The sequence below is a fragment of the Polyergus mexicanus genome, unplaced genomic scaffold (genome assembly GCF_030449975.1).
Source record: "Polyergus mexicanus isolate NDT 795.1 unplaced genomic scaffold, iyPolMexi1.0 SCAF_11, whole genome shotgun sequence".
Classification (NCBI taxonomy): Eukaryota; Metazoa; Arthropoda; class Insecta; order Hymenoptera; family Formicidae; genus Polyergus; species Polyergus mexicanus.
The window spans coordinates 1,328,090-1,341,244 of record NW_027223331.1 but is presented as its reverse complement, the minus strand read 5'-3'; the positions used below and the strand labels follow the sequence as shown (position 1 = coordinate 1,341,244).

At 31.7% G+C, this 13,155-nt stretch overlaps 4 protein-coding genes across 11 annotated transcripts; 2 read left to right on the top strand and 2 right to left on the bottom strand.

Annotated features, from left to right (window-relative positions):
- The first annotated feature begins 58 nt into the window (after nt 1-58).
- Nucleotides 59-8,698, top strand: LOC138937961 (uncharacterized). 3 transcript variants are annotated; one of them, XM_070304685.1, is made up of 13 exons: nt 59-234; nt 745-909; nt 1,081-1,345; nt 4,009-4,222; nt 4,545-4,787; nt 4,887-5,018; nt 5,143-5,339; nt 5,421-5,544; nt 5,768-5,874; nt 6,701-6,876; nt 7,058-7,509; nt 7,578-8,315; nt 8,521-8,698. In XM_070304685.1, coding segments are annotated over exons 1-13 (2,943 nt in total). In that variant the 5' UTR covers nt 59-233; the 3' UTR covers nt 8,650-8,698. The 3 variants fall into 3 exon arrangements, with proteins under 3 accessions (XP_070160786.1, XP_070160787.1, XP_070160785.1); XM_070304686.1 differs by having other exon boundaries at nt 678-909; XM_070304684.1 differs by having other exon boundaries at nt 97-147.
- Nucleotides 1,421-3,681, bottom strand: LOC138937964 (uncharacterized). Its single transcript, XM_070304690.1, has 8 exons — nt 3,569-3,681; nt 3,391-3,489; nt 3,011-3,254; nt 2,709-2,904; nt 2,439-2,572; nt 2,150-2,335; nt 1,845-2,014; nt 1,421-1,691 (listed from the first exon to the last, which is right to left on the bottom strand). The coding sequence occupies exons 2-8, from the start codon at nt 3,402-3,404 to the stop codon at nt 1,565-1,567; spliced, it is 1,071 nt and encodes a 356-aa protein (XP_070160791.1). The 5' UTR covers nt 3,405-3,489; nt 3,569-3,681; the 3' UTR covers nt 1,421-1,564.
- On the bottom strand, nt 8,683-13,081 carry LOC138937962 (palmitoyltransferase ZDHHC16A). Of its 5 annotated transcripts, none has more exons than XR_011447612.1 (7): nt 12,681-13,076; nt 12,298-12,445; nt 11,731-12,040; nt 11,389-11,579; nt 11,000-11,310; nt 10,013-10,636; nt 8,686-9,940 (listed from the first exon to the last, which is right to left on the bottom strand). XR_011447612.1 is itself a non-coding variant. In XM_070304688.1 (6 exons), exons 1-6 carry the CDS (start codon nt 12,725-12,727, stop codon nt 10,546-10,548), a joined length of 1,065 nt encoding a protein of 354 aa, XP_070160789.1. In that variant the 5' UTR covers nt 12,728-13,081; the 3' UTR covers nt 8,683-10,545. The 5 variants fall into 5 exon arrangements, 3 of the variants coding, with proteins under 3 accessions (XP_070160789.1, XP_070160790.1, XP_070160788.1); XR_011447613.1 differs by having other exon boundaries at nt 8,694-9,053; nt 9,760-10,636; XM_070304688.1 differs by having other exon boundaries at nt 8,683-10,636; nt 11,422-11,579; nt 12,681-13,081.
- On the top strand, nt 8,887-10,902 carry LOC138937965 (serine protease snake). 2 transcript variants are annotated; one of them, XM_070304693.1, is made up of 3 exons: nt 8,887-9,214; nt 9,306-9,543; nt 9,743-10,902. In XM_070304693.1, the coding sequence occupies exons 2-3, from the start codon at nt 9,372-9,374 to the stop codon at nt 10,072-10,074; spliced, it is 504 nt and encodes a 167-aa protein (XP_070160794.1). In that variant the 5' UTR covers nt 8,887-9,214; nt 9,306-9,371; the 3' UTR covers nt 10,075-10,902. The 2 variants fall into 2 exon arrangements, with proteins under 2 accessions (XP_070160794.1, XP_070160793.1); XM_070304692.1 differs by having other exon boundaries at nt 9,194-9,543.
- Nucleotides 13,082-13,155: the final 74 nt, after the last annotated feature.

Below are 13,155 nucleotides of genomic sequence, written 5' to 3'. Positions count from 1 at the left end.
AGGCATTACATGTATTTATAAAGTTCGTGACAGTTCAATTCAGCCGTTTACACTCTATGCACGTAAACACGTATAGTATTAGTATAGCAGTTCCTTACACTCTATGAAAAACGAAAGTCGTTAAATTTGCAATGATGTTTTCCATAAGTGATTGTTTTTTTAAATAATTTATTTTTTGTTGTGCTTTGTTTACGTGTGTCCGCCAGCATTTATCATCCTACCAAAAATTAGCAAGTACGTTTCTCGTAATATCATATTTTACGATCGTATTTCAGCAGAAAAAGCTTTAAAAGTTTGAACATAAAATGTTGAATAAAAAATTGCGATAATATATTTCTTGCTAAAATAAAATTGATTAAATTTATATAACCAAATAATAGTAAAATTACTCAAAATAATTATCGGAATTAAAAAAGAAGTAAACGTATATGGTATATGGAATCTATACATTCAAATTTTATTTATATGACATTTTTTTTTATATTATGCTTGAGAGATCATATTCGCAAATTTTGATCTATAAAAATCATTTAAGAAGATTGCAATGCTAATGTGCTTTGTTAATGTTGAGATAACATCATAATCTCTCTTATAGCCATTGGTTTAGCAATCTAGTGTGTTATCGGCTTGTGCTTGGCAATTTAAACTCATTCATGTTTCAATCATTCATCTGACAGCATATAGAGACGCCTTTATCACTGCAGCAAAACTATTCAGTGCAAGATTAATCTTATAAAGATTTAGTGCAAGGAGGCTGCAAAATGTCGAAGAAAACAAAGACTATAATTGTTGGAGCAGGTGCATCTGGTATTGCAGCTGCCTCCAAGTTATTACAGCAAGGAATGGATGATTTTGTTATACTGGAAGCTAACAATAGAATTGGTGGCAGAATACATACTGTGAACTTTGGTAAATAATCTCTTTTTTATTTGTAATTCATCAGAAGAAAAATTTGGCTTTCTATAATTATATTCTTAAGTAACCTCTATTTTTTAAGCAAAATAATTTTTTATTTGCATTTTTAAAAATTTGGATACACTTACAAAAATTTTGAATTTAAATACTATTTCATTTTTCCAGGTGAAAATGTGGTGGACCTCGGAGCTCAATGGGTCCATGGTGAAGTCGGAAATATAGTATTTGAGTTGGCCTTCAAGCATAATTTGTTGGACTCATTTTCCAATCTATTTGATCCCACCAAACATAATTTTACTGCCAGCAATGGTGAAATAATACCTAAGGATGAAAGCAGTGAGGCTATGATGATTTTTTTTGATATTATAAATAATGCACAGGAAAAACTCAAAGAGGAAACAGGATCTTTTGGGAATTATTTCATAAAAGAGTGAGTAATTATATTGGTCAAAATTAAATAATTGATTGCAATATGGATTAATTAAAAAATCATTTAAGAGGTAAACACAATGTTCTTTTATTTTTTGTTAATATAAAAATATCAATATTACCATAATAAGCTATATGAAGTGTTTTACAAAAGTATGAATCATTAAAAGCCACTTATAAAATTTTTATTACATTCTAAGCACTTTCGTCGATTTTCATATCAAAATTTATGGAAGAGAATATTGTTAACAAAAGCATCGATATCACTTTCGCGAAACCACGCTTGCAACGTGGGATGTAGATTTGCTCGGACGACCGTATAAACATCCTTATCGGGAACGATACATCTGATAAAAGAAACAAAAAATCAACAAAGGCATTTGTTCGTCTTACTTCTTTCATATTAATGCCAAACGAATAGAAATGATATTCTACCAAAAATTTATCTATATTAAAAATTTATTATTCACTAGTTTATTATCAATATCTTATATACCCACCTCACGCGATTATTGCAACATTGATTTTTTACGTATTCGTATCTCAATAAGGAATATATGTATTTCAAGTATTTTTCATCCAAATTATTATATATCTGTTCGTATGTTTTTGCAAGATTATTTATTCTCTCAATGTACCCTCTTGTTAGTATTGGTATAATATAATCGACCTTAAAATAGATAAATTTATGATGTAATATTAATTGGTACAATTAATACTTTATAAATTTGGTTAAAAAAACTTTATTTTTTAATTTTAATTTTATATATAAGACTTTACTTTAATTAAAATTAAATTAAATTACCTGTTTAAAGCAATCATCTATAAATTCCTCAGCTCGACTGTAAACGCCTTTCTCTTGCTCTTGCAATATAAGCACGCCGATTCGGGGTTGCTTGGATCTAAATATCTTTGTAATACACTCCGCAGTTGATAAACCATCATCCGCAAAAGTTAGCATAACTATGCAGCCATAGCTCTGTTTAGTATGCTGAAATAAAAAGAAATTATAATTGCATTTTGTATAATGACAAATATTTGAATTTAAAAGCTTGCTTTGTTACTAAATTTTCGGCAATTACAAGTGGAACAACCTTCTGCTGAATATCTCGTGGTGTACATCTTAATGCATTTTCTTTTATTCCGGTTTCGCATTCTCTTGTTATTAAAATAGGACTCAGAACTAATGGTGCTTTTGGTAGATATCCAGGTTGAATTATTTCAGATTCTAAATATACACAACAAATAATTAATATAGTGGAATATAATTATTATATATTTTTTAGTTCGTATCCAAATTTGACTAGGCTTATAATTCATTTCTTAATGCCAGAATACAAGATTGTCGCTATTGTCTACTTCACCTTCACTCATGGAACATTGTGACAGAACATCGACTAGATTGTACACATAATCCTTAATTTGATTTATTATATCAAGCCGTTGCATCTTTTGCAAAGCATTAAAAATTTTGTCCATTGTTGCTTCCGGAGATTGCACATAAGTCAGAAGTACATAATATGTTGGATCCTGAAGACCTTTGAAATCGTAATCTATACACTGAACAATAAAATGATATCACAATTATTATAGTAATATATACATAATTTGACATATATGTATTTATGCATACTTATTACAATTGTCAGATTTCTGATAATCTTACACGTATCTGCTCCATTGTTAAGCCCATGTGTGCTGCAAATTCTTGCCAGCTATCGTAGATTTTCCCTGTTGCTGTGGAGCTCAACAGCAAGCATAGTTGCTGCAGTGTAGACTTACCAATATGCTCGAATAAGTATGCAGCGTGAATGCGCGATGATACTTTTTGAATGTTCAAAATGATTGTATCTAAATTTGGTGGTCCCTGTACTTCGTTTCTTAGCTTTTCTAGTTCTGGATCTATTTTTCTGAAATTATATATTCCTTAGTGATTATAATTCATAATATGTAAAATTATTGGAATATAATATCTTTTCTCTTGAGATAATAAGGAAAAAATTAAAATAATATTAATACTAAAATATCGAGAGAGTTTGTTGTTACCTTTTTGCAAACATTTTGTTAGGTCTTACTGAATTTCATTAATAAGAGTTTGTTATGAAAAATTAAAAGCATTTTGTTTCATTTTTACTATGATTTGTTCTGCAATAGATTGTAAAGACCATGTAAATACATTATATTTGCATGATTAAAATATTTAAAAATATCAAAAATATATCACTTGTAGTTGAAGGAATAAATTACGTTTCCTTCATGTGACAAGATGATTGCCATATGTTGTTGGTGATAGTAAATGCTGAATGCTGGTGAATGCCTCCCCACCACAACTTAGTACAAGACAAGGTTGATGATGAATCACGCTTAATGTCTACCCGCCCATGATTTAAATCGCAAAAAAACAGGATAAATTTTCTACGTTTATCTAACAAAAGTTGCTTATAATATTTTAACAAATTTCATTGTTCAAATAATTTTTGTTAGTTAAGATATAACAAAAAAAAAAAAAAAAAAAAAAAAAAAAAAAAAAAACAAGTAGATAAGATAAATAAATCTAAAAAAAAAAATATTTAATATCTAGAATGAAATATTTCTATTATGGACAAATCGAATATCAATATACATCAATATTAATAATGATAATATAATTATTATTCGTTACAGATATTATAAGATTTTTAACGAAAAGCCTTTTGCAAGTCCTGCTCGAGCTGCCGAATATTTATCTTGGATGGAAAAGATGGAAAATTCTATAGAATGTAGCGACACATGGTTCGATGTTTCCGCGAAACGTTTGACAGAATACTGGCAATGCAAAGGCAATTCTGTGTTGAATTGGAAAGACCGTGGTTACAAAACGCTCTTTGATGTATTATTGGTAATAACATATATAAAAATAAAGTTTTTAATAACGCGTTCCATTTTCTTAAAAAATATTTTCTAAAAAAAAAAACAAAGTTTTAATGAAATAAAAAATGTATTTTGCTGGAAATAAAATATTAATTTTTAAAATTGACTTACACAAAAAAATAGGATTAATTCAAGAATAAAATAAACAAAGAAATTGAGAATTACAAACAATAAATAAAGCTTAAAATTTTATGGTAGTTAAGAATGAAATTAATATTTAAATAAATCTTTATCGAGATCCATATTTTTCATTAATTATTTCATTAAATATATTAATTATTTTATTCCAGAAAAAGATTCCAGATAGATTCCAACCAGACGAATACTTGCCAGTCATGGAGAAGATAGAATTCGAAAAAGTTGTGACAACTATCAACTATAGTTCTGGCGAGGATGTTACAGTGACCACCAGAGACGGATGCGAATATTTTGCATCGCATGTTATATTCACTGGATCTCTGGGTGTTTTGAAGGAGAAACATTCTACCATGTTCGTGCCTCCTCTACCACAGAAAAAACAACGCGCGATAATGGTAAAATAAAAATGTCATTAACAAAGATAATGTAAAATAAAATTGGATATGTCCTAAGACGAATGTTAGCGTATTGATTAACGTCATTCCTCATCACAGGGATTAAATATCGGAACAGCAAATAAGGTTTTCCTTGAATTTCCATATAGATGGTGGCCAGAGGATATGGCCAGCTTCGATATTATTTGGCCAAAAGAAGACAAAAAGGAATTCCTGGAAACTTGTGGTCAAGTAAGTTTAAATATAATCATATCTAATAAGTTTGACGAACATTTATTTATCGATAAAAATAGTTTTCAATATATTTTTACTATTATTGCATTAATGCATTAATCTCGTCAAATATTTGTTTTAGAATAGCGAATGGCTTTGCGACGTGTTTTCGTTTCTTACTGTAGTTCACCAGCCGAATATTTTATGCGCTTGGATCGTCGGAAAAAATGCGAGATACATGGAAACTTTATCGGACGTTGACGTGTTCGATGGATTGTATTTATTGTTAAAAAGATCACTCGGAAAATATGATGTTGTAAAGCCAACAAAAATATTGAGGTAATTTCTCAAAACTAATTAGGGAAAATTTGGAAGAAAAATATTACTCAGATGCATATTAATATCTCTTTTTAACTTTAGATCCAAATGGTACAGTGATGAGCATTTTCATGGTTCATATATGTTTCAAAGCACGATTTCCGAACAAATGGATGTAAGACCGAAAGATTTGGCCGAGCCAATTATGATGGATGGAAATAAACCTGTATGTACATAAAAGCAAACATTTTTAATTATTAATATTTGAGATTATTCAATTCTTTCATCTTCTGTTAAGTTTTTATTTTAATATCATAACACTCAATATAACACACTCGAGTTCTTTTATTCTTATTATTAGCTTATCCTATGATGTATTTCTGTCTTATGTAACTAATAATAAGAGAAACTTTATTGGCATTGACAAAACAATATAATTATCATATTAGGTAATCCTTTTCGCTGGAGAAGCTACACATGATCATTATTATTCTACTGTGCATGGTGCGGTGGGAACTGGTTTCCGCGAAGCACATCGATTAATTGCTTATGAAAGGTAAAATAATATTAATTACTAAAGTGTGGTTTTTCTTTTGTCTCTCTTGTTGTTGGAGCTTTTTTCACATTTTTTCGCTAATTTGACTGAATTTTTCCATTTTGATAAGATTGAGTATAAAAGGAATTGCTCTGTTCAGTAAAGTTTGATTTTCACTATCAATGTTTAAAGATTTTATATTGCATTATGTTATGTTACTTGTCAATATTTTAATTACATGTACTTTATTTTTAAATTTAATGGAACGAACGTTATCTTGAATTTGTTGCTTTAGTTTCAATTTTACATAATTATTTTTATATTTATTGCATGCTTTTTCTTAGGCGGTTAAATTTACATCTCTAACTGCATCCTCTACTACTACATTCTCCTAACGAATGGATTGTGGAGAACTATAAATGTATAATTAATGATGTTCGCAATAGACGAATATTTATAATAATACAAAAACCAGCACATTTATTTACAAAGTATAAACATTTGTATATGATAATATACAAAATTTTGATATTGTAAATTGTGATAAAATTAAAAAAATTTGAGGGGAAAAAGGATATCCTGTCATTGTATAGGAATATTTTTTATAATTATTTATTATCCACGTTTATTATTATTTAATTTATTATTATTTGCGTTTTTATATTATTATATACAGCACTAAGAATATTTCAAATATGGATAATATACTTATATTAATTATATATATAATAGAATGGTATTTGTATTTATATATATTTGTATATATAAATTAGAGAATTAAAATCATAGAAAAAAAGACTAAACGGTGGTTCACCTGAGATTTGATGAACTGCTTCGGATGACGTAGAACGCGCAATGATTTAGACCAACTAGTTAACAACTTCAATGAAGCGGTGCAAATAGAAGTGGACGCGAGAAAAACAGAGAGAACGAGAGTCGTGATAGTAGGTGCTGGGATTGCAGGATTGGCAGTGGCAAAAACTCTAGAGGATGCAAAATTTACGGATTATCTTCTTCTCGAAGGTACATCTGCACATTTGTGTTAAAATTTTAATAGCATTTAATTCACTTCTAGAGACATACAATTATTAAATAAGTAAAAATATACGAGTTTAAAAAAGGAGAAATAATTCTGGATATATATCAAAAAATGAAAATAAAACAAATACAATTTTCCAAATTATTCTGTCATATTATTTTACAGCCCAAGATGTAGTTGGAGGAAGAATTCATTCTGTTCCATGGAATAACGATTGGATAGATTGCGGGGCGCAATTCTTGCACGGTGACAAGAGCAAATTGGCGCAATATTGTCTCGATAATAATTTACTGTCAAACATTCAAGGCACAGACGGCGAAGGAATCTTCTTGCGCGACGACGGAAGAATAATGAACGAGAACCTGATTCACGAGATTGACGATCTTTTACGAACCGTCTCTGATGATATTTGTGAATCTCGATGGCCTTTAAAGAAATATGAGACCATCGGTTCAATCATGAGATGTAGGTTCGAAGAATATTTATGCGAAAAAAACGATTCTCTGACGCGGAAGAAGATGGAAGAGATATTCGATTGGAACGTACGATTTCTCCTGGTGGATAACTGCTGCCATTCGTTGGACGATTTATCAGCGAGTCTATGGGGCAAGTTTAAGGTAAACTTAGTTATAATCAATATGTGTTAATAATATATATAAGTACTCTAAGAATTATTTTCATGTAGTATGTTGGTGGACCGGAACATTTGCTCTTCAAGTCCGGCTACAGCTCTTTAACGAAACTTCTCATCGAGAATCTAAGTGAGGAAAAGGTGCGATTAGCCACTCCCGTGGAGACCATTAGCTGGCGGGATTCTGTCGAGTCTCGGAAGGATTCTCTGGTCATCGTGACGACTTCCAAAGGGACGCAGATTATCGCCGACGCCGTTATAGTTACCTGTTCACTCGGCTATTTGAAAGAAAATTACCGAAATATGTTTCAGCCGCTATTACCAAATCGTCTGAGCGTAGCTATCGAGGATCTCGGTTTCGGAACGATTAACAAAATCTTTTTGGACTTTGGCGAACCCTGGTGGCAAACCGACGTGAAAGGTTTCCAATTACTCTGGCATAGAGACGATCACCGGTCCTTGCCAGAATGGACCAAAGGCATCACGGGATTCGATGTCCTGCCGAATCATCCGGCCACTCTTGTAGTATGGGTCGGTGGGCGAGGAGCGCGTATCGTCGAGGATTTATCGGAGTGGACAATCGCACAGGATTGCATAAATCTGTTGATGCATTATTTACGGTATCACGATATTTCACCGGTGAGGAAATGTGTCAGAACAAAATGGTACGGGAATAAGTACATGAGGGGCGGCTATAGTCATATTACGAAGAACTGTGAGGACAACGACGTTTCGCCTAAGACGTTAGCCGAACCGGTTTGGGCGACAGTATTGCACAATAATACAAAGAAGGTAAGATAAGGCAGTTCCAAAATGCACAACTTTTTTAATCTTAAATTTGAAATTTTATGCTTCCATCATTCTAAGAAAATTTCACGCAATAAATTTTTTAAAGCTTTACTGCTATTAAAACAACGCAATATTATGCAGTCAAATTTTAAAAACCGAAGTCTATTGTCTATAATTTATTAAGAAATTTATTTTGCTAATATGACAGAATTTACCAGTCATACTGTTTGCCGGCGAAGCCACGCACGATGATTTCTACTCGACAACACACGGAGCTTATGAGACAGGAATCCATCAAGCCAAAATATTCTTGCAACACCACGCGAATATCAATTAAAGTATCTTAATATATAAATATGTGAATATAATATAATAAAACATTTTAATACACATAGTAAAGTATATTTCTGTTTATTGTGAAGTTATTTACCAAGAGAGAAATTAATTTGCTAACATGTATCTTTTCTATAATTTCATTATTATTAATTTAATTTTTTTCATTTGTTATTCAACCATAAATTAATTTCAATTTTTTTTTCTTTTATTTCCAGCTTTATTTCTATTTCTTCGGCATTATTTATATATCGAAACTTTCGCTTTCTGCTTCACAAGTACGTCATTTCTGCATATTGATGGGTAATACCGGATTAGTTTATCTTTTTCCTGTTGTTTTGTACCTCTTTATCTCGCTAATTTTTGCGGAATTGACTGATTTATCCGCTTCGGCCGATTGCGTCAGAACTGAAGATTACCAATAGATCAATTACATACTGAAGAAAACGAATAACGTCCGCTTGACGCTTATTCTTGACAAACATTTCACTAAGAATTTTCTTTTCCTTGATGTTCTTTCTTTTCTTACTCTTATTTTGCCGCACGAACGTTACGAGTCATAAACATAGGTACTGCCTTTTCAAAAGCAAATTCGATTAAATTGAATTGCAATTCATAATCAACGATTATTAATCGACAAAATATAACGTTTTGTGGAAGGTGAGATTATGTCAATCACAGAGATTGACAGACCAGCAACCCGGTGTCACAATTGCCATTAAGACCATGATACGACATCCGGATTACAACCCACCCGCGATGTATGCGGACATAGCTCTGGTGCAACTCATGAATGCTGTTACGTTTAGCACATCGATACGACCCGCGTGTCTTTATATACAGTACGATACCGCGCCTATGAACGTCTGGATCAGCGGCTGGGGTGTTACCAAATTCGGTAGGTAATTTAGTTCTTTCAAGATTGAAAGACACAAAGTTTCAAGATCATAACGTTTTTAAAGAAAAAGTATCATACGGAATTCGAGAATTTAAAGATTTAAGACTTTCTATCAGGAACTTTATTTCTATGATTTGAAAATTCTAATAAGAAAAGTGGGATACCAATGTAGTGACAAAGTTTAGTGATGTGCTTTCAGCTGGAGAGCAGACTGACCAATTGCAGAAGGCTCAGTTGGATTTGGTAGACAATTTAGCATGCACGATACGGCACAACAGTTCCAAAGAGGTTCCATATGGCGTCACACCGAGCATGGTTTGTGCGGGTGGTCCTCATGGCGGTTGGACCAAGGATTCCTGCCAGGGCGATTCCGGAGGTCCTTTGCAAGTTATCCATCCTAAAAATTTGTGCTTCTTTCAAGTGATCGGTATCATCAGTTTCGGTCAGGGTTGCGCGATCATCGACGCACCTGGTGTTTACACTAGAGTATCCCATTATATATCCTATATTGAGAATATTGTTTGGCCGTAATAATTGTGATCTATTAGACTTTTACGCGAAAGATATAAAAAAACATTGTTTATTAAATTGTACTTGTTCAAAAATCAAGTCTCAATTAATGAATTAAAATTGACTAGTCAGCCAAATTAATCTAGAACTAAGGAATTTATAACATTTACAATTTTTTTCCACTTCTCGTCATTTTATGATATAATATATCCATTCATCATATATAAAAATAATTTTAAAATTTCAGAGAAGTCACATGTAGTCATTTTACATGCTGCTTATGTTCCAATTATTACCTGTCAAGAGAAAATTATCGACGGTTGTGAAAAGCTAATTGTATATATGTTATAATTGTATTAATTATGATAGTGCAATAAAACAGTTTGCAGTTTGGACTAGAATATTGGAATGTATATAAGAACGGAAAAGTCACGAGAAGGTATGAATTGTAAAATGCGAGATTAATGACATTGACTTTCTGAATCTCAGAAATTAAGAAATCTTGCTATCATGAATAGTTCGCCATGTGAGCCCATCACCATATGGGCCATGGTTTGATGGAAACAGAACATGCCACCAGCTTCTGCAACAACACATAAACGAAATACATTTTGAGAATAATATTCGCCATGTTTGACAGTAAAAATAATAACATGAAAATAACATTCGATATATTTGATGAAAAATACTTGTATGCTAAACACACACACACACACAAAATTTGTAACAAAACTAATTTCCAATTTCCTTTACAAAGATTCTATTTTATATATAATTTACTGTTATGATATAGAAATAAAATTATTTTATAAATATACTTATTTTGTTCTCGTTTAATTAGCTTTCTTGATGATTTATATAGCTCTCTAAATATCAATTGTATTTTAATGAAAGATTCTCACAAACATTTAACATTTCAATATATATTTTAGTAAAACTTTGAAACCTGTTTTTTATTCCCAAGAACAATTTCCAGTTCTCCCTTGGCCCAAAGTCGTACGGATTTTGATAGAACTTGCCCTGGGCCCGATATTTTTGCGATTCCGTGCTGTTGATACGCGCTTCGATGCTCGTTTCCCCCCGAGTGATTAGACCCGCGTGCCACCAGGCCAAGGCACCCAACGCTGTGAACGTAGCGATGCAGATCAGACCCGCGAAAATTATCAGTCTTCGTTGCCATTCCCTGGCCTCGGTTTCTGCTGCTTGTCTCGCTATTTCTGCCAGTTCCTCCTTGCTTAAATGGTCCAGCGATTCCGTCTGCATTAATTAAGTGTAACGTTTAATACTTTTCAAAAATCATAGATAAAGCATATGTTCATCAATCAGTTAACATACCACAGGAATTATTTCTAAATTATTGAGACGCACCGGATGGCCGTCCAATTCCGGTTCCTGCTCAGGGAAAAATTCCTCGTACGCGAGTCGCACCCCAAATATCATAATAAACATAATACCAATCACAGTGTAAACCATGTACAAAAAAAAGTGTCGATGATTATAATGGCCGACGCAATTGTTTAGCCATGCTGCATGCTGATTAAGAAAGGTCTATTGCAAGATGCTACAAAATGCCTGGATAAATTCTCAATGATAATAATTGATCTATGAAGAATAATTAATCAATAAGAAATACATAATCGTAATATTCAAATTGATTTATAAAATATATAAGGATACGACAATGATGATCCATCTTGAGAATGCATTTGTTACAGACAGAACAGTGGTGTGTTCTGGGTGGCTTTGGCTTGATACATTTTTTGCAAATACTCACAGCCTCTGGAATAAGGCCGCCCTGAGGCGGATAACCCACCGGCACAGCCACACCCATGTAATAATGGAAGCAGACATTAACCAGCAACCAGTTTCCAACCAATAGCAGAATTATCGTCACCAAAGGACTTCGATCCCACCACCAGGGTAAACCCAAATAGTATGCAATATATACGATACTGGCAGTTAACAAGCTTACCATTACCACAAATACCTGTAAGCTGCAATGCTTAGTAAATACATTGTGGATATAATGAGGTTTGTATTAAATTTAATTAATCAGTGAGGCATTCTGTGGTTCATTCATATAAAGTGGTAAACTTTGTGTGATATTACAATATTATAATATATTAAACTTTATATGCAAAAAATATATTGTTATAAATTCTAAATATATAATTTTTAAGTATACAATATATTGATATTTTATAATATATAAAGTATAAGAATAAATACTAATTAAAATCTTACCGGACCCAAACAGGCAGTGAAGTTCTCAACAAACCAGAACATAGGTTCCATAAGTATATCACAAGCATAACTCCAGTTTAAAAAATCATTGTAGAATAAAGATTTGAAGACAATTTGCAACTGCCACCATTTTTGCTTCAAACTGATTCTACAGATAAAAATTAAATCAGATCATATTTATTAAGAGGTCCATATAAAATTATATGGAAAAGCAACAACTAAAATTAAAAATAATTTTTAATACAATTCTTAAAAAATTATAAAAATAAAAAATTAAAAATTGAATTAGATGGATCAAAAAAAAAAAAAAATCATTTTTATAAGTGATAAATATAGATACAAGATTTTCAATAAAAAATAAATGTACAAATTTATTGATTTACTTAAGAATATTTGGCGCCTTCGCCAAGGACCATTGTATCTTTGCCATTTTCGCTTCTCCCCTCGACTCCACTCAAATATACTCATAATTTTAACATATTAAAATTATATTTCACGAACGTTGACACACACGATCGTTCCTCGTCATACTAATTGCCCGAGCCTTACGCACCTTGCATACATTTGATAAGGTGCCGATTGATAACCGTTGTAATCACATCAAGGATTTGTCAATAACCTCGATAGTACGACCGCCATATTTGTCTCCCAAAAAATAATTTAATACAATATGTATATATAACTAAAAATATGATAATAGTTATCGTATAAGCACAAATTTTTTTTCTTATAAACTTAAAATTATTGTTTATATATTTCTATCAAAAGCTGAACATATAAAACAGAAAAGAGAGAGTAGGGAGCTTTCGAAAATCCTACCCGTAGGGTAAAGTAGCTTTTAATTAACCAATCAGGGCA